At 37.1% G+C, this 27,839-nt stretch overlaps 1 protein-coding gene across 2 annotated transcripts; it reads right to left on the bottom strand.

Moving 5' to 3' along the window:
- On the bottom strand, positions 1–26,902 carry mllt1a (MLLT1 super elongation complex subunit a). 2 transcript variants are annotated; one of them, XM_055054882.1, is made up of 12 exons: positions 26,791–26,902; positions 18,637–18,817; positions 17,711–17,793; positions 16,263–16,406; positions 14,995–15,120; positions 12,105–12,740; positions 11,486–11,576; positions 10,629–10,740; positions 10,273–10,372; positions 9,450–9,515; positions 8,367–8,438; positions 1–7,255 (listed from the first exon to the last, which is right to left on the bottom strand). In XM_055054882.1, the coding sequence occupies exons 1-12, from the start codon at positions 26,800–26,802 to the stop codon at positions 7,127–7,129; spliced, it is 1,752 nt and encodes a 583-aa protein (XP_054910857.1). In that variant the 5' UTR covers positions 26,803–26,902; the 3' UTR covers positions 1–7,126. The 2 variants fall into 2 exon arrangements, with proteins under 2 accessions (XP_054910857.1, XP_054910850.1); XM_055054875.1 differs by having other exon boundaries at positions 9,441–9,515.
- Between the last annotated feature and the right edge of the window lie 937 nt (positions 26,903–27,839).

A 27,839-nucleotide genomic window follows, 5' to 3' on the forward strand; every position in this document is an offset into this window, starting at 1 on the left:
TCGCTTTGAACACAAACGCGGAACGTTCTTTTTTTTTTTTTTCAACCCCCAGTTAGAAAACAAATCAAACCCTTATAAATACAAGCAACCCTGTCCCCTCAGTCACAGACACATTATGACACAAACGACACAGGAAACAGCCGGTCCGCACATGGCGCCCTCCCGCCCCGCATCTCCCCTCCACACAGCAGATAACCCTCCGCTGCAGCGGCACAACACACACATAATATAGTCCGAGCTGCCTCAGTTACAGCGCAAAGGCTTTCCCACTGCTTTCTTTCATCAGTCCCACTTCACTACATTACCCATGAGCCTCAGCTCACTGGAGGAGGAGCGGAACTGAAATATTTCCTGGTTGTTTTAAAAGTTATCAAGGCACAAAATGCACTGAATCTGAGCAGAGGCAGCAGCTGCCTTCACTTTCCAGCTCATCTGGGATGGATTTGTTCCATAAAAACATTAACAATAAAGAACGGACGTCCGTGTTTGGAACTGAAAACTAGATATGATGCAGGAAGTCAGGTTTTCTCAATCAAGTCCAGGAATGAAAGTGTTATTTGTACTGGGAATGTGTCGCTGACTGGGATCAAGATTTTAAAAACTTACAGCTTTAAAACATAAAAAAAAAAAAAATTCCAGGCCATCAAAGGCAGATTTTTCTGTTTGGATGTTCCATTTCCAGCAGCAAAAAGCACAGATTATATTTTAGCAGTCATGCCTAAGCCTGGATTTTAAAGATCAAGTCTGTCTTTTTCCCACCAAACTAATCCTTGAGTTTCCACAGATCAAAGTCCTTCATGTTTTACAGCTTCCACTTCGTTGGACTTTGAATTTTAGGGACGGTCTACGTTTTGCTTTAATTATGAGAATAAAGTCGTAATATTAGAAGAATTAACAAGTAATTAATGGAGAACTACACCAAAAATTTGTTTTTGGTTTAAAGAAAATAATTCATATTTTAACACTTCAGCATCAAATTATCAGTGACAGGAGTGAATCTAGAAGAAAAATAAGTGATCGGATTGAGTTGGTCGTGTTAATCTAAAACATTTTTCTCATTAAAATGACCTTTTTCTATCAATTATAAGACGTTCTGTCAAAATTGTCTCTTTATTCTCATAATTTAGTAAAATTATAAACTTTTTTGAAAATATTTGTTTTTCAGAGAATTTCTTTTTCCAATCTGGGATTAATCTGAAATCTGAAGCCATCCCGCCCCTACTTATTGCTGCAGACTGCAGGACAGCTGGCTGAAACTCCTACCTTCTAATTTAGCTTTCTTAAGTTTTCCAGCTTGCCGACGTTCATGATGTAGAAACTTTCCAAACAGTCTGGCAGCAGATTTTCCCTCGATCGGCTCCATCAGTGGGTCAAACGTGGAAAACTTAATTTTTAAACTTTTACTCCCTTTTAAATAATTCAAAATTAAGAGATCATCATTTAAGAATGTTTTCCATTGGACTCAACATTTCTCAATCTTAATGTTTTTGTTTTTTTAAGTAAAGCTTTGAAATGCCAATAAGGATTTTAATCCATTTCTAAAGCTTTTAAAAACATTTTTTTATTTTTGCTGCTTTGATAAATTCATTTTACAAATTAATCAAGTTTTCTGTTTTGAATAACTTTTGGAAAATGTAGATTTTTGGGGGGTTTCCTTTAGTTCAGCACACCGAACATCTATTTTTACTTTGAGGTCAATTCACAGAATAAATAATTAAAATACAAGCATCAATTTCGGTCATTTGTATATATTGTTTAACAGGAAGAAAGAAAGAAAAAAAGATTAAAATTAGAAATTTAATTTTGATTTAAAAAAAGTGATATTTTTAAGTCACATCGTCCAGCCCTATTTTAAATTTAAATTAGGACATGTTTACTTTCACATTTGATCTTTTTCCTTTTTAGTTTTGTAGGAATCTGAAGTCATTGAAAGTCTGGCGCAGCGTGACTTTAACCAGAAACAAAGACAGAAATCGGTAAATCCTGATCGATGCATCAATACTGTTTTAATTTACAGCTAGTCAACCTAAATACACAACTACCACGACTTTATTCTAACTGTGTTTATCTAAATAATGTCAAAAAGTTAGAATATTCTGCGCAAAAATCACAACCACTACTAAATTAGGATTAAGTCTACGTATTACAATCCAACGCACCGATCAGGCTTTTGCTAGAGATTCTCTGATTTCTCCAATTCTGATTTGTCAAGGAAAATTTTGACCAAAAAAACAAATAAAAGTAAAGGTTTATTGACTGAGGTAATAGTGCTAAATCCAACAGAAAAAATTAGGAGAATGTCCCCATTTCTAAATGAAAGCACAAGTCCCTAAATTATCAGATTAACTTGCACCAAGATCAAAGCGGTTTGTTAGTGAAACTATAGAAAAATAATGGCAGCTCTTAGTTTTACAGATAAAAGGAAACTAAAGATTGATTTTTCAAAAAATATTTGACTCACTGATCAAAACCGATCGATAGAAAATTACCAGATTCCGATATCTGACCGGCCAAGCAGTGCATCGCTCAAAATGTTAGAAAATATTTTAGTAGCAGCTGCAATTATTTTTGCTTTTATTGTTTGAAATGAAAGCAATTTCAACATCTGTTCAGATTTCTGCTTTTATACCGTAAAACCAGTGTATTTTCATCATTTAAGAATCTCATCCAGGCGCAGATGGTATTAGAAATAAAAAAATAAACAAAAACAGGCGAGCCTATTTTTCCTCTTGCTTCTTGGTGTTCAGATTCATTAAAACACAAAAATCACATCGGGATAACAACGTGCCTGAAATGGACTCGACGGCCATGTCTGTTTGTAAATAATGACATCATATGCCAAAATAAACAAAATTAAATAAAAACAACAAGATTGGCAAAGGAAAAACGAATCAATTTATATTGTATTGCATGTAAATATTGTATAAAATCCTTAAAAATACAGTTTCGGTAACTACTTAAGTACTGAAGTCATCACAGCCAAAAGTGCAGAGGTCCATAAATAAAACTGGGGGGAAAGAGTTTCCCATCGTGACCCCCCTGAATGAGTGCCTGGTCAGGGGTCAGAGTTCATGAACTAGGACCTAGAAGTTCTCAAGTTGGTGCACAGAAAAAGAGGAAAGTTGTTCATCGATTCTTTTCTAAGTCAGCTTCAGAGTTCGTTCTCAGCGATCGTGGCCGGGAGTTCAGTTGACGGAGGGAGGCGCACCTCGAGGAAATGGAGGTGCGGCGGGTGAGAGAGGGAGGGGCGGGCGGGCGGGCGAGCAGGGGAGAGAGAAAGAGGAAGAGAGAGGAAGGAGGCAACTGGCAGGGTGAGTAAGGCCGCGCGGATCGGTTTGTTTTTATTCTGATTTTAAAAATGGAGTCAGGCAGGGAAGAGAAACGAAGAGAGAGGAAGAATTAAAGCTATCGAAGCGTCAGAATAAAAACACAGTGGGCAGACGAGGGAGACGACCTCCCACTCATCTACTGTCCCACAGTGGGCCGGTGTGTGTGTGTGTGTGTGTGTGTGACTGTGTGCGCGTGTGTGTTCCAAACACACCGAGGGCCTGGATCAAGACAATGATCTCTGGTCTCACTGAAACTGATGGAGGAGAAACTGTAACAAACAACTTATCTGAGGGAAAATAATCTGCTAAACAAACAGGTTAAATTAAAAAAATAACGTACAGATTCAAGAGAGGAAAACCCTCTAAAGTTTGCTTTTATAGCCGTTTACAGTAATGTATTAAATGAGCACTCAGGCTTTTAAGTACAAAACCAAAACCATTCCTACACTGAATTACAAGCATCTATAAACCAAAACTGAACTAAAAAATGCTTCAAAACTAATCTTTGAGCAGTTCATGTAACATCACCTTTTTTCCTCTCGAAAATCATAATTAAGATATTCTGGTAAAACTGCTTTTTTTATTCTGTTCAAATTATGAATTAAGCTAAATTTATTGTAGCTTTGGCCACTTTTTGAAAATATTTACCCTCTAATTTTATTTTTAGAAAAGAAAAACTGATTAAACTCAAATCTGATATAAAAAAAGAATCATTTTTAAACCTTGGGTCGACCCAATCGGAAGAAGTCGTGTAGATATTTTCCTCGCCATCTTATGTGTATGACATCCAAACAGAATGAAGTGAATTTGGTCGACTTCACATGAGAAAATGTTTCAGGAGTGTAAACTTTTACAGTGACGATCTAACCGATGTAATTAGTGAGCCAGTTTCTCTAGACCACCCGATCAATCGAGCTGCCGTCTCGACTCAGGCCTCAGTGAGACGTTTCCGCCATTAATGGACGCCACGGGGGGGAAGAGGAGCGTTTCTTTTCCATCTGCCTTCGCGCTCGTTATTGTAGCCGTTTAAGAGCCTGGCGTCCTGCGATCGAGCGCGACGCCGTACGACCATCAAACGGCCGAAGAGGGTCAGACCCTTTTCATCGACGACGACAAACACTCACAAAGACACACAACGCAGAACAAAAAAAGCTCGAGCTAATTAAAGTGAGAAACTACCACAGTATTTTGATGTTTTTTTTTCCTTTTTTTTTTTTTTTTTTTAAACAAACCCTAACCTTAGAACAGAAAAAAATGACCACCATCCACAAAAACTATCAATTATGTTGGACTAACGGAGATATTCTTGATTTAACAAAAAATGAAAAAAGGACCACAGCAGGGATGGGAACCATTAAGACAATACTGGATGTTCAGGCATCCCAATTAACACTTGCTCCCCCCAGGAGGGGCTTATAGTAGGAGGGGGAGGGTGGGGTCTTCGATCTGTGTGAGCGACGCTAGCAGAGCGCACACTCCCCGCTTAGTGCTGCGCGCTGCAGGAAAAGGCACTGGAGTGGGGCTGTTGCAAGCCGTAAAAAAGTAAAAGCAATATACATTCAGAGCCCACAGGTTGTCTTGGGAATAAATACACAAAATGCACTTGTAGAAAAATAAAATGTAAAAAAGCGTGCCCCTCCCCCCCCTTTTTCTCCCCTTTGTTTTTTGGGAAGTATGGCTACTGTGTTTGTTTCTTTTTTCCACCCCACCTAGAAGGCAAATTCAGGAGCGATCCTCCACTGCTGTGGCCAGGAGCTTTGGAGCCCTTTCATTCACGCAGAGCAGAGGGGATGCAGCAGTGGGTGGAGGGGGGCGTTAAGGGGTCTGCTGGAGGTCAAGGCTCAGCTTTCAGTGGGAAAGCACAGGAAGCCAACAGAACACGTGTTTTCGAACGTACAGACAGCTGAAAACCGGAGCGGGACACACACAGGAGAAAATATGCATCACTTCACCACAACCCCTCCTTACTGTGTTTACAAGCACTGAAAACAAAAAAAAGGCAATAATGACACAGAGCACTGTGCAAAACTTTTACTCTTAAATTGGTTTTTAGCAAGTTTTCTCCCAAACTTGAACGATCACCGTTTTATTTTTTCCTTAGTTTTAAAGGCAAAACATTTTAGCTTTTGATCACAGAAAGAAAAATCATCCTATTCTGATCTATTTCGTACCGTAAGAATGAATCTTTTAGCCAAGTTGCTTGTTTGGTAAAGATGCTAGCATTTTGCCGGTTGACTCTAATTTTCTGTGAGAGGATGCTTACAGTTTTTACGGACTTCACAGAGAGAGAAGAATAAAGATGTTTCTGTTTTAATTCAACAGATAAAAGGGATTAAAAAAGATTAACATTTAGGCATCAAAGCATTTTCCCTGATTTTTATGCAATTCATGAAAAGTGGCTGTTGTAAACTCTGATGTAATTTAATAGTAAATAAATTCAGATGTTTCATGGCTTGAGCTGCCAATCAGAAAACCTTGCTGATTTTAAACATGTTCATCCCTTCAGTTCAGGTGCCTTTTTTTTTACATAAATAATAAATATGTAATTTAAGCTTGTAACATTTTTCTTGAAAAAAATGTTTCAGTACCCAGTGGAAAACGTCTCAGGCTATCCAACAAAAGGATAGAGCACTTGAAAGCTTGAATGCAAGTCTGATTGTAACTAAAATGCAAATATATTCAATATAAACTCAAAATATATAATTATTCTTTGTTGCTTTGTCATTCAACTTAAATTCAATCTTAACCGGAAAGCCTCTCTTTTCTTAATCTTAACTGAAAGTAACCTTAATTTTGCAATTTAATGACAAAAGTTAACATTTTTTAAATTAAAAACAAAAGTGTGCTACTTTCAGTGTAATTTGTATCCAATTATAATGAAGCAACAACATTGAGGCAACTATTAATCTTTTCTGTAGTGATTAAAAAAAGTTCTGGAAGACAACCATCAATTACCTCTAACAAACACTTTACAGATGAAAGAAAATAACAGAAAATCAATGTTTTTACTTTTAAAAATAAAATAAAAAATGTCGGGAAGCTTTTTCTGTCGTTTACAAGAAAACTAAAGTGTGTTAAAAGCATTTTCAGTGCTTATAAACTAATAATGCCAAACAGGGGGGTTAGCAGGGCAAAGTGTGCTTGTTGGCGAGTGACTGGTGGTAGAAATGCAACCGGCTGTTTGTGCTCAAGTTTCATAAACAAAGAAGTCGGTGACCACAAAGACAACATGTCCTCTTAAACCTCAGCAGAACGAGTCGCGCGCAGACTCATGGACGGCGTTCACACGCAACTCAGGAGTGTGTTGGAAGAAAAATGAGCTCCAGCTGACAACGCAGGGGCCGGAGTGTTCTGCTCAGACAGGAGTGTGCATGTGGGGGAGGAGAGGAGGAAGAGGAGGAGGAGGGGAAGTATTAGGTTTGCAAAGGCGGGAGCGGTTTAAGTGCAGGAGGGAGGGACGGGGTGGGGGTTTGTTGGGCGAATTCCTCAGCTCAGCACAGATTCGAAGAGTGTGTAGTGAAAACCCTGACCAGACGGAGGTCAGATGCTCCAGCGTTTCCTCACACACCACCTCCTCCTCCTCCTCCTGTTTCCTCCCCAGCGTCACGTGAAGGTGGTGTTGTGTGCTTGCGACTGTTTGTGTGTTTCTGTTTCATGGTGTGGTTGTTCGATGCTTCAGTCAGGCTTGTGAAAAGGCCGCGGCAGACGTTTCTGCTCGTCTCTTCCGCAAAGAGCAGGCATGATGGCGAGGCTACCTCTGCCGCTGACATCCACACGCCGGCCCCCGCCGCTTCCTGTCACGTGGCCGTCGCCTCCAGGTAGCTCTGTAGTTTGCGGACGGTGGACTCGTCCAATGAAAAGAGGTCAAAGTCAAAGGTGGTGTTTGTCACGTTAAAGTGGCCGGTCTCCTCGATCAGGTTGACAATCTGCAGGACGAAAACAGAAACTATTAAAGTTTCAGTCAGAAAGGTGGACATGAAGCAGGAAGTGTCCACACATTTTCACATATCTTTATGTTTTAGCCCCAAAAAGGTATTTTATTGGGATTTCATACTACAGATCACATAGGAAAATTAATAACTGTCATATGGAAAAAAAATGTTTAATGTATTATTTTTCTCTAACAATAGAAACTCGAGATGCACCGATCCACTTTTTTCACTTCTGATACCAATACCAATGTCTGAGATTTAATATTCAATACAAAAAAATGGTGCTAAATTGTCAAATTTCTTTTTTTTTTTTATTTTAATCAACAGACATAAATATAACAAATTACAAATTTTTTGATAACTCTCCACCAGTAAAACAATTAAACACACAAATGGCTGCACAAGTTTGGTCAAACGTGTATAAACTCAACAACAAAGAAACAAACTGAGAAAAACAACAGGTCAGATATAAAAAATAAAGTGCAACAAATATTATTTCAAATGGTTTAAAGTGCAATTAGAAATTAAAATAATGTAAGATAAATAAACCAAGATGTCACTCAGAGCACAAAGCATTGGATCAATGCGTCTCGAATAGACACTAGAAAAGTGATCCATACGTTTGTATTCATCGCCCCTAAAATAAAATCCTCTTGATAAAATTAGAGCTTCAAGTCCTTTGAGGTTTTCAAAACGAGCAGTGTCATGTTTGTACCATTTTATAGACCATTCATACATGTCTATGTATTAATCTCTTCTCAGGAATAAAGTCTTCATTTAAAACGCTTCCTGTGTTTAACCAGGTTTTAAATACAGCAAAGAAAAGCAGATTTAGATGCACTCAGGTGTAGAAACAAGAAAACTTAGTAAAACTATCCCTTAATTAACCGCAATTTACTAATGTAACTTAAAATTGATTTTCTTTACAGAGTAACAGAATAAAGTGGAACATATTCTTAATAATCCTCCTCTTTCTATTGATCAATGACATGAAACTTCAATAAAATACATTAGAATGTGGCTTTAAAATGCATTTCTGCTCTTCAGTACCCCAGGTTCAACCACAACAGTCGCAAATGTGGCAGAGAAAGGTCGGATCGCTCACCTGCTGCAGGACGTTTCGCTCCCTTAATGCCATCAGTCTGCGGTGGAGGTCCACCAGCTCCTCTGTGTAGGCCTGCAGCATTCGCCAGGGAAACAAGACGTCAGAAAACAGAAAGTTCACAGGAACAACTTAGTTATCGATTGATTGATTCTTTGACGATTTTTTCTTTTCTTTTTTCTCTAAGCTTGAACCAGTGGAGTCCGAACTTTTGACCCGAAACAGAAAATTGAAACTAGTTATTCAATAGAAATGCTAAATAGATACAAAAAAATATTGTGAACTCTTTTCTTTTTTTTCTGCCAAATCATCATGTAATAATTTAAATAAAACATAGAAAAGAATGACTGTAGAGCTGAACAGGTGTCAGATGTTTCCTTTAATAAAACAAACTGATAAGTTTTGGGTTGAATATTTTTTATTTTGTTGGTCTAGAATAGGAGTCTGTAACTAGAGGTTCAAAGATTCTAAATATACATAGATACAGCAATAAATGCAAATTATTCTTGGTATTAAATCCTCATTTGTTGTGGAATAATTGCATTAAATTTCCACAACAAAAGGTAGATTTCTAGATCTGAATTTTTTACACAAATATCAAAATGCAGCTTTGACTCTAAAAATTACAACAAAATCCCTACAGTACATATTTATCTTTTTAAAAAAAGTCATTCTATTTGTGGCTCTGAATAATTTCTATGGACTGGGGCTGAAAATGGCTCTTTGGATTGTAAAAGTTGCAGACACCTGGTCTAGAAAATGTTTTTAATTGATACCCAGGAACAAAAGTATTTTTTTATTCAGACAAATTTAATAAATGGTTTTTATTCTGCATCATCTCTGTTTACTAGGGCACCCCGGGATTACAACAATAAAATTGATCATGTTCAGAGTCAGAAATCATAGTAACTTGACAAATTGATTGATTTATTGAACAACTTTCGGTGTTTTGATTCTCATACCTACAAACAAAAGTGTGTTAAAAAGGTAAAATAGTCAAAGATTTGTTTAGTTTCTTAATAAAACTGTATTGTAGCAATTTTATTTTTAAGTTTAGACATAAAAAGTTTGATTTACCCTTCCTACCTTGTCGTATCCCTTCTTCATCACCTTCTCCGAGCGAAAAGAGGAATCTGGACTTTTTCGGACAACCTGTGGCAGAAAAGATAAATTGTCCCAGAAGTTATTCTTTACATTTTGAGACCATATTCAAGTAATATGATAATGTAAGTACTCCCTCTCAAAGATCAATAATCTCTCATTTCTAATGAACGTTTAACACTTAAACTGAAAGACATTTTAAACTTCCCAAATAAACAAAACAAAAAAATAAAATGGATTGCACAGAATTTGTAAACAAAGCTGCCCTTCAAAATAAAGAGCTAATCTTCAGCTTTTTGTCATCCAGTCTGCTTTTCTTTCTCTCTCTTTCTACCAATCATGCAAATCTAAATGATTGAGCTTGTTTTAATTTATTATGCGACTAATTAATTGCTTATTGCAACAAGCTGTAAGTACACTCTGTCACCTAAGAGCTTGTAAAGCTGCTTTAAGCATCCATGAAATACAAAGTTTATAAGATCTTGTCTTTGTCTCTTATTATTCTGAGGAACTTGAACTTCAGCTCTTTGAAATGTTGCATCAGCTCGTTGTGGTTTTGCACGAGCTGGGTCATATCCGCTTATCAAACGCCGTTTATTAAATGACTGTTTGCCTCCAGTTCTCAACGTGTTTTTCTAAATGCAAATCTTCAAAACTTAAAAGTCATTTCTACAATTCTTTAATTTGTGTTTCACTGTGGTTTAATGTTTGAGCAGCACCAGAATCAAGACATGGCTCCAGCAGACGACTGAAATCCCCGTCAGCGCGCTGATTAAAAACACAATAAAACTCTTGGTGGGTGACTCACTTTGTTGTTGGACGAGCCGTGTTTCTGTGGGGGTGGGGCGGGGTCTCGACTGGGGCGGTGCGATTCGTCGCTGCTGTCACTCTCACTGTCCAGGCTGAGTCTGTCGGAGGCACAGGTCGAGGTCAGAGGTCATTCAAACAGACTAAAGGAACTGTCTGGCACTTGTAAATGTGAAATCTGATGATGCGTAGAGACTTTTAGCAGCCAGTCAAGTGAATCAGTTTGCCTGAACTACATTCTCTAGATGGCTTAAAAAAAAAAAAAAAAAAAAGCCTGAAATGCTGGGAATAAAACGTAATCTGCATGCATAAATTACAGATTCTAGCTTAAAACTTTGTGATTTGGTTCAAACTGACCGAGAGTCGCGGTTGGGGGGGTTTGTTTTGACAGGCGTCTCTTCTTCTGAGCTGCTGTCGTCATCATCCGACTCTTCTGACTGGATCTCTTCCACCATGGATCTGAGCGGGCCTGAGACGAGAACGGAAATAATTAACGTCAATTTTATCATCTAAACAGATTAAAACGTTTTAATCCAACAATTTACCAAACCATAACCATTAATGTCTCTCAAATGGAATGCAGTTGTGGCTGAAACTATTAATTTTAGAATTTTTGGGCGATTTACTTTGTTTAAAACAGGAGCAATATAAAGTTCACCACAAGAGGAGAGACAAACTATACCTAGTTATAATTTTCAAATGTCCGGATTGATTAAGTAACCAATTAATGAGTTATTCTGATGACTAATTGATTAATTGAATAAAATAAATTGGCACATTTTGGAGATATTTCATTTAACTATTAGAAATACACTTTTTAAAATAATAAAGAGCATTTTATTTCCTAAAATGTAACAACAGCCTTCCTGTAGCGAATGCTTGATAATTTCAGCTGAAATAATAATTTTAACATCATCTGAAAAGCTTGGCTCTTTCTGCTCGTCTTAAAATCAAGAGCTGATGTGTTGTTTATTTTTCAGACAAACTAATGATTAAACAAACATTTATAGGAGATTTAAAAATGTTTTAAGAAATTTGAACCAGGTGAAGCTATAACTATGCCACTGTCTGGAGTTGGGATTAAAACAATTTATATAAAATTCATAGGTGTTAAGGGTTCCCTAAAGACTTGAAGTGATGACAACTGAAAATCCAGGGTCAATTAAAAGGTTAATCAGTAGAAACAAAACTAATTATTAAATCATCAAACTCACCTTGTCCTGGTTTTTGTCCAGGCTCAAAGTCCGAATCTGAACTGGAGTCAGAACTGGAAGTAGAGTTGGAAGGACTCGAAGCAGCTGATTGCTGGAAAAACAGAAATTTAAAAATTACAAGAGGTTAAATAAATAAATAAATAATGATATGAACAAATAAATGGGACATATGAGTAACATCAAATGAATACTTTATGTCTTGCGTTGATTACCACAAAAATGGCAAAAAAAAAAAGTTCTAATTCTACAGACAAATGAAAACGTATCCAGTTATTCTTCAGTTAATTACAGATTAGGTCATTCTGGTTTTACTTGTAAATTTTTTCCCAAATTATTTTTTTAAGATTACTTTTCCAATGCAACAACTAGAAAAAAAATCATATTTTCAAAATAAATTTCTGGATATATACAAAACAACCAATTGTAAGAGTTAAAAAAAATGCATCCATCTCTTCTCTTGCATGTAGGAAAAACTAAAAATGACAAAATCATTATTACTAAAGAAAATGATAAATTAAACATTTACAGCAGCTCTAAAGTCACAAATGCATCCTGGTTTGTGTTTGTAGCAGCAGGTTTTAACCCTTCGCCGTCGTTTTTAACCTAAAAATCCTCCTACCTCTGACTTCGACGACGCTTCGTCCTCTGAATTGGACTCCTCCGACTCTGGAAGTTTCTTGAGCTCCTTCAACTCCTGGGCATCATTTTTGTTTTTGGGCGGCCAGCGGCCTTTCTCCTTGGAAGGCTTCTTCTCGCCATAGGACTGGGTGACGGCCGAGGACGACGAGACGCGCGGCGACGTCCCGGTGAACAAGCCGCCCGTCGGTCCCTTCAGCCCGTCGGAGCTGCCCTTCTTCTGCTTCTTCACGCTGGGTTTGGGGGACTCCACGGTGGAAGGGCGTTTCCCCGGAGCTTTGACCTCCACCGCTCCTCCTCCGCCTCCCCCGCCACTTCCTGCCCCCCCTCCTTTAGGGGACATGCCGTCCATCTTCGACTCCTTCAGGGTGAGCTTTGGCTCCTTGAAGGCCGCTTTAGGCTGGACTTTCACTTCGTCCTTCACTTTGATCTCTGACGGCTTTTTCGAAGAGGAGGACGAGGAAGGGTCGCGACCACTTTTGCTGCTTCCATCTCGATCGTCGCCTTTGGACGACCCTTTGCTCTCAGAGTCTTTCCGCGATCGTTCACGGTGCTCCTTGGTCAGTTTGTGTGGTTTGGGTCCTTTGCTGCTGCCACCACTTCCTTCTTTGCTTGGTTCCTGAGGAAAGAAAACAGCAGGACTTTCATCAGCTCTACAATATAAATTATGCAAGTTCAGGCTCATAAATGCTACGTTTTTAGAATTAAATTTCTACATGCATTAAATCTAGGGTTTATTTTACACGCTTAAATGTTTGCTCATGAAGCTACACAAACTTGAATATATTCAAGTCAGTCAATTTTGAAATAGCATCATTCTGATGGCCATTAACTCAAAGTTTGCAGATGCAGATTACTTAAGAAAATGCGTATTCTACCAATTATTCTGATCAGCTGAAAAAAATGTAATTGGCCCATTCTGCAGATTTTTTACTCAACCACTTTGTACAAGATCAAAAATACACAAAAACGCAAAACATTTTATTACTTAAAATGTAACGCAGCACTGCTGTAGTTAACGCTTCATTATTTGTATCAAAGGTTGAATCTGCAGCAACATTAATACTCCTAACATGTGAATCCCTCAATCTGTTCTGATTGACTCATCGGGGCTGAAGCTAACAATTATTTTAATAATTGATTATTCTGACAAAAAAATTTTAAGTGGCAAATTCTGCAAAATTTTCAACATTATTTTGTACAATAAGATGGAAATTTCTTCTTCTCATAAGAAAAAAAAAACATCTTACTGCCTAAAAGCCAATAATGTATTATTCCTTTCATATAGCTAAAACACTTCAATTCTGAGAAGATTTTATTATCTTGAATTCAAAATGTACATATTAATATACAGTTGTGGTTAATTACTGCTCTAAATGTGATGTTCTTTCAGCAAACGTCTTTTTTTTGTGTTCATTCAAAAAAAAACTTCAGGTGGCGATTCATCGATTACGAAATTATTTAATAACCATGTAAATTAATCTGTTTCAGCTCTACAGCTCAGTAACAGAAATTTAGTCAGAATTTTTAATTTATTGCTAAATTTAAAATTAGCGGTAAATTTAGCGCTAATTTTACATGTTAAAATTACCGGATAAATTTAATTAATTACATGAAGTAACCAAAACAGGGCTAAGACATAAAAACAGGGGAGATGTGAGCTCTTCTGTTGGTTCCCGATAAGTTTCTCACTGCAGAGTTTTGGACCAACTGAAGGCAACAATGGATTTTGCATGATGCATGTTAAAAAACAAACAAACAAACAAACAAACAAACAAAAACAGCAAACCAATGAATTATCATCTCAAGTTCCTTTTTTGTAACTTCCTCCTCCTTAGTTTGGAAATATTTATCATCAGCTTGCTTTGAGTGACCCTCACTAGAAACCAGTTGAAAAGTTTGACCTAAAAACTGATTTCAAAAGTCCAATCTGTTGCTAAAAGTTTGACAGAAGAGATATTTTTCAATCTGTTTTCTGAACTCAAAAATCTTGGAGCAGTGATAAATTAAATTCAATAAAATCTGTGCTTTAATTTTAATAAAAATACTTATGATCTTCAAAGCACCTAAACATAAAAAATTTATAGAAATTTGCAGATTAAATGGAAGTTACCTTGTTAATTACTTAAGGTGTCAAAGCTAACATAAACAAGGTAAGCTTTAATTAAAATTAAGTATTTAAAGTGGAGAAATGCTCAGCAGGCAGCAGATAAATACGTTAATTATACTTTAAGTCAAGTTTTAGCAAGAATCTCTTCAATTAAAAGCTAAAAATATGGATTTAAGAAATCAAAAAATAAAATATTCATTTCCAGCGGTTCTCTACTATGGCCCTTAGAGCTCACTGTGCAGCATGTTTTTACTGCGCCTCTGCTCCAGCACACCTAATTCAAATAAATGCATTACCTCCTCAGCATTGAAAAATGCAGCAGAAGCTTGTTAATCACACATTCATTTAAGACAGGTGTGTGGCTGCTGGGGAAACACCCAAAACATGCAGGGCTAGACTGAAAACCAGGAAATATGAAGAAGATTTTTTTAGGTTCTGGTTATATCTTTAAAAAAATCATAGAAATATACGCCTGCAAAAGAATAAAGTCCTCGTCAGGTCTACTCTGCAACTGATTCATCTTTGAAAAATGCGAAGGAGTCAGTTTTCCTCCTAATGTGCACCCTCACTCCGCAGATAAGAAGAGAGTAATCCTGCACACGAATGCACAAAAACAGCTGGGAACAATTACTAACTTGAGTCAGGCTTTTTCTCAAAAAGGAAAAATATACATTTTTATTTCATCTATACCTGCAGACAATGTGGACGGATCTCACGTGATTAAGGGGACTTTAACCAAATGACGTTTCTCCCTTTGTCCTACCTTTGATACATGAGAGGTCTTTGTCTTTTTGGGGTCTGAGAAGGCTGAGAGGGGGATGGTGGGAAGCATTGGGTAGTCCGGACTGGGCCTCGACATAGCTTCAGCCCCCTCAGGGACCACCAGTATCTGAAATTAAATACACATGAGTCACTGTGTTTCTCTGCCGACACTCAAAACCACCGGTAGACTCCCAAGTTCAAAACGGCAGGCAGTAATTTGGAGCCTTTGGGATTATGAAGAGGTTCAGCTCATTTGAAGTAAAGTTTTGATGAACACAAAGCTTTTTGAAATTAATATGTGAGAACAGATGTTTGGTTTTGTTTTTTTTGGTTTTGTTTGGTGGTCAACGCAAATGCTAATCTTTTCTAATATTGAAACAATTTCTAAGCAGATCATGCCGGAGCCTGGATTTGATTAGAAATGTTTTTGGTGACTATTGGCCTGCAGGTTTTTTGTTTACATTTTTTATTGCCACTCTTGTGTGTTGCGGATTTCTGCTAAGGTCCCTCTTGAAAATGAGATCTGGACCTCAATAGGATTTTTTTTCTGGTGAAATATAGAAAAAAATACTTTCAATTACTTTAATTTGACAATATTAAGACAATACACCAAAAGTTGTTCAAATACAGAAATATATCTTACGGATAAGATCCTGAAGACACAAGTGTGGATTTCCAAGTTTGATCACTTGATTTATATTCAATTAATAACATGTGGAAATATATGAGGAAAAGGAAGAATAAATTAAATGCTTCTCCATACAGGAGACATTTTGAAAGACTCATCAACAAGAAAGGCTTTTCAACAATGTATTTAATATAATTTAGTTGGTTCAACGCTTATGTTTTTACCGATTGTGTCTTTTCTACATGTGGATCAGTTGGGTTGTTGGCAATATCTCAGGTGAATTTTATTAAACGCCGCCACTCTTGCAGGATTTTATTGTTTTCTTGCAGTGACTTTAACGTGTCAGAGTTTACCCAGCAGCAATTTCTTCTCATTTTGAGAAGAAATGATACAAATTGTATCATTTATTCTCACACAGAGGTGCTACAACTCACTTTTAAGCATTTATTCGGAATAATTTAACACTTTGGGAGCTGTGTACAGAGGCCAAAAATGCTCTTGTTTTCAAAGGTTAACACAACTCCAGGAACTGTATTTAATGCGTGAAATAAAAAAAATAAAAAAGTGATCTAACTTTTACTGTCATTTGACCTAAACTCTTCTTAGCTATTGTTGAGTAAAGCTGTCAGTGACAAACTTACCCCTCCTGCCTTGATGAGCTTTTTCCTGAATTCTTTGGTGGGGTTGTTGAAGGTGAGTTTCTCACAGCGCAGGTGGTTAACAGGAGGGTTTCCCTCCAAGTTAAGAAACAGGTCATAGTTGAAGATGACTTTTTTTGGCTCCTCCTGCCAGAGAGAGAGAGGATTAAAACTCGTTTTATGTGCCACAAGAGAAGCTGAATGAAAAGAGGAACACAAAAACTGTTTTTGTAATAAAACAGTTTTTCTGAATAATAAGTGACATTTCTTGGAAGGAAAATTTGAAGAAATCAGGAAGGAAATGAGAATTATGTACACTTAATGTTATGTGAACACCAAACTAATGTTAATAGCACAAATGTATTCTCTTCCTTTTGAACTGCAACCATTTAATCACCAAGTTGCGAAATTAATTACAGAGAAATTATGTGAGCTCACAGATAAAACTCTTTAATTCATAACTGTCCTCAGAATTAAGAATCAGACTCTTAGTGACTAGTATGTTTATAAAACTAATTATTTAAATAAAATATCTACAAACATATAAGACACAATTACAGGAACTACAGGAACTTCACAATAAAAGGTTTTTGAAATGAAAGCAGCACGTTTGGATTTGCAAAATAAATTTTAATTTTGTTTTAATTTATAAATAACACAAGGTGCAGGAAACTCCAGGCTTTGAGAGCTTCTGCCATCCAGGGTGTCCAAAGTGTGGTGCATGGGCTATTTATGGCCCTTGAAATGATTTTGTTTGGTCCTTCACCAAAAGTCAACAAAGATAAAAAATTTGGCCAATGAAGAAAAAAACAAATCCTTAAAAAAAATTTAAAATGGTCTTTTTTAATAAGGCATCACTGAAGCATTTTTGTGTTTTTGATCGTCAATGATTTTAATTTTTGGTGACTTTTATGACTTTTTTGTGTTTATTTAAAGCACTTGTCGCATAGACGTGCTGTATGAACAATTTGATTGATTAAAAACAATCATTTTTGGGTGGGTAAAATTTAAATGAATCAAATAAATGTTTTCATTTTCACTTGACAGTTTGGACTGTCAAGCTGGTTTAGACGTTTTCTTGCTTGAACACACAGACTTGAATGACTGCAAAAAGAACTTGCAGAAAGGCTGAGAAGATAATTTGATGATTTGAATCAGGTGTTGGAGCAGGGCCACAACTAAAACCTGAATCAACCCTTTGAGGACTGAAGTCGACCACTTCTTGAACAACAGGGTTCCAACACATTCAACATATGCCTATACTCAAATGACACCAGATAACTAATTCAAATACAGATATAGCACATATATAAGGACGAGTGAACCATTTAGGAAATGAAACAATGACTCGGGCATGTACAAACAGCTTTTTTTCTACTCTGTCATCCCACATTTTCTTTCTCCACACCATAAAATACTTGTACTAGAAAGTAGTGTTGAGATGTTCCCACCTTGTTCTTGAAGTAAACCTCAATAGGCATGATGAAGCCTGCGTAACCCGATTCCTCCACTTTGTATGGAGGCTCCTTACATACTGCATAAGACACACACACAATACACAATTCACATGGATGATTTTAATCACAGTATTTTGCAGGATTTGCTGTCATACAAGTGACGATAAACTATTTACTACTACTTTACTGTATCTTTTAATTCATCTGTAGTCTGACTGCTGCAGTTGAAGTCCCGTAACAAAATGGCATCCATTTTTACAATAGGCTTCTTCTACAGAAGTTAGATTTATTTTTTTCACTAAACCGTACACTTTACATGCATTTAATGATGTTTTCGAAAGTATCAATGTCTAATGTAATACTTTCATGAAACCAACAGAGGACAAAATGGCAAAAGTGGTAATGCAGTTTATCATTCTCACAATAAAATAAATAATTATCATAGTAAAAAAAATACCAATAATAATAAATACAATAAATGTTCATCCCTAATTCAGTGTCCCTTTCAGAATAATTCCAATTTAAAATAAACAAATTAAAAAAAATTCTAAATTGAAAACAATTGTAATGAGGATTCAAATCAAAAAGTTCTCGCATATGAAACATTTAGCTTTTTTGTTTTTGTACCAGTCTGCTTCAGCTTAATATGATGGAATAATTTGAAAGCATTTCATTAAATGGTCAAATTTGTAGAGCAATTCATAAGTTTTAGAAATAAAAATTGGATTTGATGGATTATTCTTTTTTATTCCACATATATCTATGATATAGATTATTTTAATCATCTGCCCATAATCTGACCTCTTTCAAAGCTTAAAGAACTACTTAATATCAGATGCATCACAAAAAAGGGAGTTTTGAATAAACAGTGCAAGTATATGTGTTTAGACATGCATTTAAATATAATGTTGAGCGTTTACCTCTCTTGGGTTTGGGGAAGCTGTCATGCAGGCGGAAGACGACCCTCTCTACAAAGTGCTGGATGTCGCCAGTCTCTGGGCCTCTGACGAAAACCATCCAGTCGTGGGTGAAGCCTTCAGAGGTCACTTTCTTCTTCAGCTGAGCTCTGTGGCCCAACTCCAGCTTCACCTGCACCGTGCACTGGAAAGCAACCAAAACAAAAACAAAGCAAAGTTATATAAAAAAAAAGAAAAACACAAAAGGTTATGTGAAATAATCTGAATAGTTTTAAATGATCAAGCCAAAAATTGATGAGTTTCTTTATTTCAGCCAATAAGCCACATAGAGCTTCGCTGAACATCTTTACAAGCCAAAGTCATATCCATCAACGTTTGACATCCACATTTTGAAGTATCGCATCAGAAAAGTTTGATGGAAATATTCTAGATAACTTTTTCAATTTCAGAAACATGTTTTTAAGTTACTTTAACTTAGCAATTCAAGGTCCAAACACAGAGGGAAAGGACCTTCAGCCTGGAGTGGCCAGTCAGAGATAACCGAGGCCGGGATTGGAGTGGTGGGATGCTCCCACTCACTGGTGGGGTCGTGCCTTACCAGAGGAATGAAACTCTGAAAAATTTTCAAGTTCGAACCTCCAGCATGGAGGAAAGAACTCTGCAGTTAATTGCTTTTGTCCATTTGCTGATTATGCTCCTAAAGTGAGATTAAAGTTGTGTCATTTTTACATACTTGGCCAACCTTGTGAAGTAACTGCTGTTTAAGTGAGTTGTACTGGTGCAGTACAACTAAATTTGTTATTCAGTACATTTCTCTCTACGTCTAAAAAATAAACATTTTAAGTCAATTCACCTGTTTTCTGTATTGGCTGAACCGATAGATCTCAGTACATTAGTCCATCCCTAATGGAAATATTTAATTACGCTGATCTATAATGTAAACGACCTTTAGTGTGAGCCCTGTCCAGGTGGTTTCATACCGCTTCTTCTGCGGTGATGAATTACAGCAGCAGAAACACCTTGCAAACTAAGCCATCTTATGAAATAAACATAAGCGAAGCCGGCAACGCGATTAATCCGGGGACCCTCTATTCATCATTTCCCCGGTTCCATCTTGAACAAAAACCTTCAAGTCTCTGCTCAAAGTCTGGTGACACTTCAGAGGGGAAGGAAGGGTGGCGTCTGGACAGACACAAAGCTGGACTGGTGTCGGGACGCTTTCAGTGAAATTAAGAGTAATTTGACGCCCAACCAGCCCAATCTCAAAAGAGGAGTCCAGGAAGGGAGCACATTATTGGACTACTGCTGTCTGCCACGAACAATAACAGGAGAGAGCCTCGTAAATGACGCTGTGATTATAGAAGATGAAGAGGAGTGCAGGAGGAGAACACCGAGACGGGGTGTTGGTGAGGAATGAAGTGGAGAGAGACGGGGGGGCAGAAAGGCATTTTATGTCCAGGGAAGGCCTGAAGAATGTGGGGATTTGGAAATGGCACGGTGCGGCTCTTGAGTGGAGGGATTAGACGGGACGGGACCGCGATGAGCTCGTTTGGCGCTTGCCTCCTCTCTGCCTGGCATTCTGCCTGGCTGTCCTGTGACAGTAATGCCCTTAAACTCCAGACTGCGGCGTGCCAACTGGGGGAAGACGGGGGACTTGCTCTCATCATTAACCCCACCCTCCCCCAACAAGTCGTCGCAGAAAATCAGATAAGCAAAACATAAAGAGAGGAAACTAAAAGAGAAAGGCTGGAGTGTTTTATCAAGCAACTGAATATAACGTTTAATTTTACGCCGACATTTTATTGATTAATTCAGCTAATCTGATGCCGAATGGCTGGGCGAGAGTATGAATATCTGCCAATAATCAAGATGTATTAGCCCAACAGGGAATAAATGAGAGTGATGAATTACAGACTTGACAAATAAAAGGGAAATTAATGAGCCACTCTTTTAATGGCATAACAATCAATGAAGCCAATATTTCAAGTTAGGTATGGTTTAGTCATTTGCCCCAGCTCCTCGACTGCAAGAACTTTAAGCTTTTAATTGAACAAGATCCTGTAAATGGATAATATTTATGCTTTCGAATAAAAGTCAAGCTCATAAAGTTGGTGTAAACGTAATAAAATTAAAACTTCAACCTAAGCATACAATTTAAATCAGCTGAATAATTATTTGAAGCCATTTCAAATTAGTTTTCTTTTAAATTTTGTCAACCAGAACCAAAATTAAGTGCTTAATTTGTTCTTTTGTTTGGACAATTCATAGGTAATTAAAAGAAGCACCACATTAGGAAACGTGTATTTTTGCAGAAAGGACCCAAAAAGGCTAACAAAACATAAAAACACAAAATAATCTTTTGAATTAAAGCAATACAATCAGAAGAAGTAGCATACAAACAGATAATCAAATGTTTACATACAATAACATTAAATCAGACTAAACTTTTACCATTTAAAACCAACTGGAAATACCACCAGTATGTTTACTTGCTAAATGCCAAAATAATGTGTGAGTTGGGTCAAACAATCTAGTTTTATTCCTCCTGACAGAATTAGTGTAAAGGTCAGGATTAAAGCACCTACAGCCTCAGAGTCCATTTTTAAACTGGGATCTGACTCTTTATGCTACTTTAGGAGAAACGACTTCTTCCTTGCAGAGTAGCTTTTCAGTCCATGTAGTTGGTACAGAGTTCACTGTACTAAATTCTCTTTTACCAGCTTTCACCAACATCTTTCCAGCGTCTTTTATGTTTTTCAGGTTTTTTTTTTTTACAGACATTTCGTTCCCTGTCTGCTTCCTGCACAGCATGATGGCCGCACATGTTGTATTTGCCTAATTGTTGGAAGAGATTAACATATAACCATCAAGCATCTGGAAAGGAAAGTTGCTTTCTCTGTAATTTTGCATGTTGAATCAGCTGTATAAATATTAGATGTGTAATGCACAAAAATTTTAAACCAAATGGTTTTTGGTTATTTGCCCCCATTCATTTATTCAGCAAAAAAATAAAAATAAAATATATAAATAAATGAATACTGAAAAATTTGAATATTATAAAACCACATATCAAGTTGTTGCTTGGGAATGTCTTCATAAGACTGAGCCAATATTTGATGGTTGAATGATAAAGGGAGCTATGTTTACATTTTAGCCGATTTTCCTCTCGACTAAAGATTTTAACATTTTGCTCTGCGTCATTCCAGGTGAGTAGTTAAGTTCAGGTAAGAGTGAGCAAAATATAACCTGTTATTGTTGAGCAAAGCTTGCAAAGCCATGAAATAATCAACTGGCCTTTCCAAATAAAGGTAGTAGTTGGGAACTTCTGAACTGAAGCATTTAGCAAAAATGTTGGCAATCCTAAATGATTAAAACAGGAAAGGTTTAGTATCATTTACTGTCAGACAGTAAATAAGTCAAGTCCAGAGCTTCAACTCTCTGTGTGCCAAATATTGCATTTAAGTAGGTGGATGGACTCTCTATATTCTAATTTCACTAAATGCTTGTGATATTCAGCAAAAACATAGCGATACGTTTGTCATATTTTAAGTTCAGCAGTGAGAAAAACCCCAAGTCAGAACTTTGCCAGGAAAAGTAGCAACAATTCTAATGCTCATAAATAAATAACATCTATATTGTAGGGTTTTTTTACCCAAATGTCGATTTTTCTATTAAAATCAAAGATCATATTAACTTATAAAAAAACAAGGCAAGAAGAAAAAAGAACAAGCTTAAAACAGATAAGTACTAATTGCAGAAATACAATTTTTATTCACCTGAAATATTAAAAATATGTAGACAAATTCACAATTTGAAGCGAAAATAATGGATTTTGATCAAAAGAAATGTGGCGGATTTAAAAGCAAATAAAGCAAAGCTGCTAAAACAGCGACGACGTGTGCATAACCACGCTGTTTTTTTCTCTCCAACTGAGGGGAAACACAAATTCTGGCAGACTTGCTGGCTCCCATGAAAACAATGAACTCCCGGCGGCCATAAATAAATAACATCCATTAATCTCTTCAAGCTAATAAACGATTGAAAGAAAAGCAGGAACACTGACCCAAAGAGAGCACACACGGAGACACCAAGAAATGACCAAAATTGTCTTTGGGTGAAGATCAGACCATCAGAGCTTACAACCAGCAGGAACAGTGAAACGTAAACCTGTTTTGGAAAATCTTACGTCCTAAAGAGACACTGTCCAATTACAAATACAGTCAGAGAGGCCTCCAATGAAAGCAAGTGACTATTTGAAACTGGGTGTGTGAATTGGAGTGTAAGGAATTTAACAAGCTGCATGACAAATCAAACATGTCAACCCAGCTGCACTGATCCTGCAATAAGATCTGATCATAAGAAACAGAGGAGATCAGATGCACATAAAGTCCACTTTAGTTATAGGCATATGAGGCAGTCTGACCAAACAAACCACTGTGATGCAACAATATTCCAATTTCCCTGAGACTTTAATTCAAACAAAACACTCACAGATTTCTGTATTTCTCGGATTTGGTCCAGTTTATTCAAACGCCACACAACTCTGCAGATCATCTTGACATTTCCACCACTGCAGACTGACACACTTTGCCGTTGCAACATGATCTTCATAATACGACTGGGAATGACAACTCAATTATGGAGCTTTAACAAGTCATACACGGAGAAATAATCTGTCAACGAGAATCAGACAATATCAACCTTGATTAACACTGATCGGTGACAGGTCAGGCAGAAACAAGAAGGGTTCCTGTAAAGGGGACATATAAAACAAAATCCACTTTATTTGCACAAAGAACTTCAAGGACAAGCGCACACCAACATAAATAAGGATTTGCCAAACGAGTGAAAGATGAGTTCCTTCTGTATTATAATTCTTAGAGAAATATCAGTTGGCAAGACTGATCAGGAATTGGCCATAAAATTCTGATTGGTCCATTTTTAGTGTCAATTTTTACTTTGGGTGAATGTAAAAAATAAAAACTACTTTCGAACTGATTAAAAATCCAGTTTTTCTGTCATTTCAGTTCTTACTTTTGGAAACTGGTAGTTATGTTAACATGAACATATGTGCATTGAAATAAACTTCAAGATGCTACCAACCCACAGAAGAATAAAAACTTGTGTTAAAATGACTGGAATAAACAGACAGGAGTGCAACATTTTTGGCAGATTTGAGCGCTTTCTTTGCAGGTGAACGCGAACAAAATTTTTAAATATAGAACAGTGGTGTGATTACACCATTTTCCAATAATGGTAGCAAACCTGGAGTTTAAGTTATAACAGACCAAAAAGCTAGAATTTGCTTTTAACTTGTACCAGAAGTCCTCTTTGGGCAGTTGAGACTTCAAAGGGGGTCAACGCTGAATAAAGTCTAGCTCCATGAAAGTGGATGAGCCACTTTCCACGAGTGTGTGTGGGTTCACCCTGAAAACCCAGCCTCCTACAGCCTCAGGCATTTGGGACCAAGCTGCATTTCTTCCACAGACAGCAGATCTATAATTTGGCTTACTGAGCTTTCTGAATAAAATGTTCATCTTCAGATAAACCCTAACTGAGCAATTTTGTACATTAATCAAATGTGGATTAGAAACCAACCCTTAAAATTATACATTACACTGTGAAGTCATGGAGACTGGATTCGCCACTAACATACGCAGTCTGATAGATTTACCTACATGCATTTACCGTCTTTAACCAGAACATATAAAACACTAAAAGCTGCAGACTTCTGCCAATATTTAAATCGTTTTAAAGGGATTTTTATGAGCAAATAAGACCAATAAATGAAGAAGTAGAGGGAAGACTTGTCTACAGAAGATGAACAGCAAGCAAAAAAACCCTACTTTTTGTTTGTTTTATAGTCTTAATGACAGGGTTTATTTTAAAACACAAGGTTCATTATGCTCCCAATTACCGTGAAAAAGAACAACCCAACGAGGTTTGATTCATTAAGACTTTTACAATATGAATTAAACTATAATTATTTTGGGAACTTCTTCCTTTACATTCTTAGAAGATCATGAAAAAAATGCAACCTATTAACTCAAATCCTCTTTTCAGACATATTGGCACCTGAAATTTACAAAAAGCAAGAAAAACCTTGGAAATGGTAAAGATTGCGTCAGTCTGCAGACGAATCCTGCTTTTGTCAATGCTACTAGGGTTACATCTTGTACTAAATTACAATTTAGCAAACTTTGTATTGATTCAATAATTAGAGTTGCTCCAAGAGAGTGGCTTGAGTTTAATGAAAACCTCAAAAATACTGTTTTTTTTCTGGTTCCTAAATACAACATATATAATCACTACTGGATCTGGTTGACAACACTCTTCAGTTTGGATGGTGTTACTGAGTGAAGACGACTCAAGTTAGCTACATAAAAAAAACCCCAACTGATTTGATTAACGAGCACTTAATCAGTGTAGGATCAAATTTCCATCAGATATCTCAACATTTACTTTAGAAAAAGAATGTATAAGCAGGATGACTGTCTCTTTTGAGCCTTCACATTCTCTGCTGCTGTTTAACCAGGAAAAATATCAACTTATAAAACTAGGAACATGAGCTGTAGAAAATTACTACTACAAGTCAGCTCATACATTTAGAAGTAGCACAACCACTAAAACCAACATTTCATTTATTAACATTTGTTGGCAAAATCATTTTTTTGTATCTACAAACTATGCTTTTTGGTTATTCTGGTTAGCAACATAGCCTGTGTTATAAATTGAGGGACAATTATTCCAGCAATGCTGTAGCAGTCTTATTTTTTAATTTACACACATACTTGTATTGTTTGAACATTAGATTTCAGTCCTTCAGCTCAAAGCATCAGTTTGGCATACTTTATTTCTGTTATTTAGCTACTACACCTCTAAGGAGCTTGTCCTTCTCTATTCATGTGACTTCTGACCATTTTTACCTCCTCCAATTTAAAATCAGGTCTACTACACATCTGCAATATTGACATTTATACTTTTCCATTTTAGATACCTAAAATAAATGGGGGAAAAAGTCACTGCATTACAAAAATAAATTATGAAATATCAGAAAATTTCAGGTGTTTGTAACTCCTCTAGATAAATAGATAATTATGGGTATTTTCATATGTACAGAAGATGATAATAGATTTTTTTAAGTCAGTGGAGGAAATAAAAGAGGTACATATGGAAAAGAATGATTTTTTTGGAAATGTGTGTGCAGTGATGAGTGGCTCTACTGAAATATAGATATATTTTTGTAGAAATACAGGTAACAATGGATGTATGGATGGAAAAACTATGCATTGATGAATGAATGAAAAAAATATATATGCATGCATCTATGAAGTATTGAGAGGTAGATTTATGAATAGATGCTAGATGAAAGGGAAAATAATTGTAAAAGTAAATACAGATGTATTGTTTGAATCAATGGATACATGAAAGAAAAACATATCTGGACAAATGCATGGCTGCAACTTTTGGACAATGATTTAAGTAATCTGGAAATACAAACATTTCTTCCTCATCCTTATCCAACCTGAAAAAGACCCAACACTTTTCCATTCTGCGTAGGAACCCTGTGCAGTCCTGAACGTGGTGAACATTAACCAGCTGTGAGCAAATAATGCAAATATACTCCAGAGTGTTGTAAGATTCCTGGCGTTATCAGCTCCTCTGTGTTGTTCAGATTTCAGGCCGTTGGCGGCGGAGACAACACCCAGCCTCAGCAGCCTAACCTGGGGCAGGACAAATCTATACCTCCGGCGCCTTGTAGCTGCTCCTTAGCCTTTAGCCAACGGCCGACACTCTCCTCATACATAAATTAGCTTAGCTTAGCTACACCAAAAGCCCCGATATAAACTGATTGTCGCGAGCTGTGGACGGTTTGCGTGTGTTTCTGAAGGAACCGGGGCAGAATAAAAACCCAAGCGGGGGTCTCTTTGTGTGCTTGGATGTGGCTAGGCAGCGGTGCTGAGAGCTGTAGTAGTAAATACCGATGTATGAGTGCCCAGCTAGCACAGCTCCAGAACCAAACAACTACGAGTTTTTTTTCCTCTCCTTTCTCACGCGCAGAAAGGAAGATTCATTTCTGCCCTGCCAGCCAACCGCCCGCGTGCTCCCCCTTTCCCCGTAAAAACCTCCCATTCCGAAAGGAGACACGGACCCTACCTGGTTCTCCATGTTTCTCCGGCCTCTGTGATTGTTGTAATTATTTACAGCGGCGTTTGTGGAGCGTCTCCCCGGCCTCTCTGCTCCTCATTGTGTGTCAATCCAGCCCCAGAAGCGGAAGGCAGACGGCTCCCCTCCCCTTCCAGACGGCTGCTGGCAGGCGACCAAAACAGAAAGCCCTCCGGACCAATCAGAACGCTTCGAATTCAAGCCCCACTCTGAATGTTGGCCAATCGGAAAAGGGAAAAGGCGGGACAATAACCGAGCTGCAAATACAATTGAAGCATTTTCTGGTTGTTGTCTCGAGTGACAGCAAGAGACTCCCAATAGTTACTGCTCAGTTTCAATTATAAAATGCTCTCGATGCTAATTGATTATAAAGGAATAGAAAACAGAAATTTACTCACATATACAGCAACTTAAGAAAGTATTCACACATTTTTAATTTTCTTACATTTTGACATGTTGAAAAGACTGGTTTTAATGCATTTTAATAGGATTTTATGTAAAAACCAACACAATCTTGTTCATATTCAGGGAACTAATGTGCCTTTTTTTCCAATAAACTTCTGCAACCTGGTTGTAGCTTTCAAGAAAAACAGGATTAGGTAAAGAAGGAGAAAAAGTGGTAGTGGTCGAGGTGTATGAATAACTCCTTGTTCACCTGTACAGTGCAACATATCCTGTGATCATCTGTTGGAGTCACAGCAAAAAAAAAAAAAAAAAAGCCTCTACAACCTGATGAAGGCTAGTTCTGTTCTGGCAGCTACTGTGGAACCACTGGAGATGATGATCCAAAGAAGTATTTTTTATAAAATCAAGAAAATTATGAACAACTTTCAAAATTTGGCCAGAGGCTTCTTCAGGGCCACTGTAATACAGACTTCTACAGGAGATCATTCCTGCCTACAGTCATCAGCATCCACAGCATCTCTTTAATGAGCCTTAGATAATAAGTTACAACCATACTTCGTGACTAATGGAGTATTTCTTTAATTTGAGAGTTCTACCTGACTGGTAAACAAAGAAAACATATATTTAATGAAGAC

Source organism: Poeciliopsis prolifica, unplaced genomic scaffold, assembly GCF_027474105.1.
Source record: "Poeciliopsis prolifica strain line A6 unplaced genomic scaffold, Auburn_PproV2 SCAFFOLD002, whole genome shotgun sequence".
Taxonomy (NCBI): domain Eukaryota; kingdom Metazoa; phylum Chordata; class Actinopteri; order Cyprinodontiformes; family Poeciliidae; genus Poeciliopsis; species Poeciliopsis prolifica.

What these genes read in the sequence shown, in the direction of transcription:
- mllt1a (XM_055054875.1), bottom strand. An exon ending in ACGGCTCGTCCAACAACAAA is followed by an intron (nt 9,516 to 10,272) that starts GTGAGTCACCCA and finishes TTTCTGCCACAG; the next exon opens with GTTGTCCGAAAAAGTCCAGA. An exon ending in AGCGAAACGTCCTGCAGCAG is followed by an intron (nt 7,256 to 8,366) that starts GTGAGCGATCCG and finishes TTCGTCCTGCAG; the next exon opens with ATTGTCAACCTGATCGAGGA.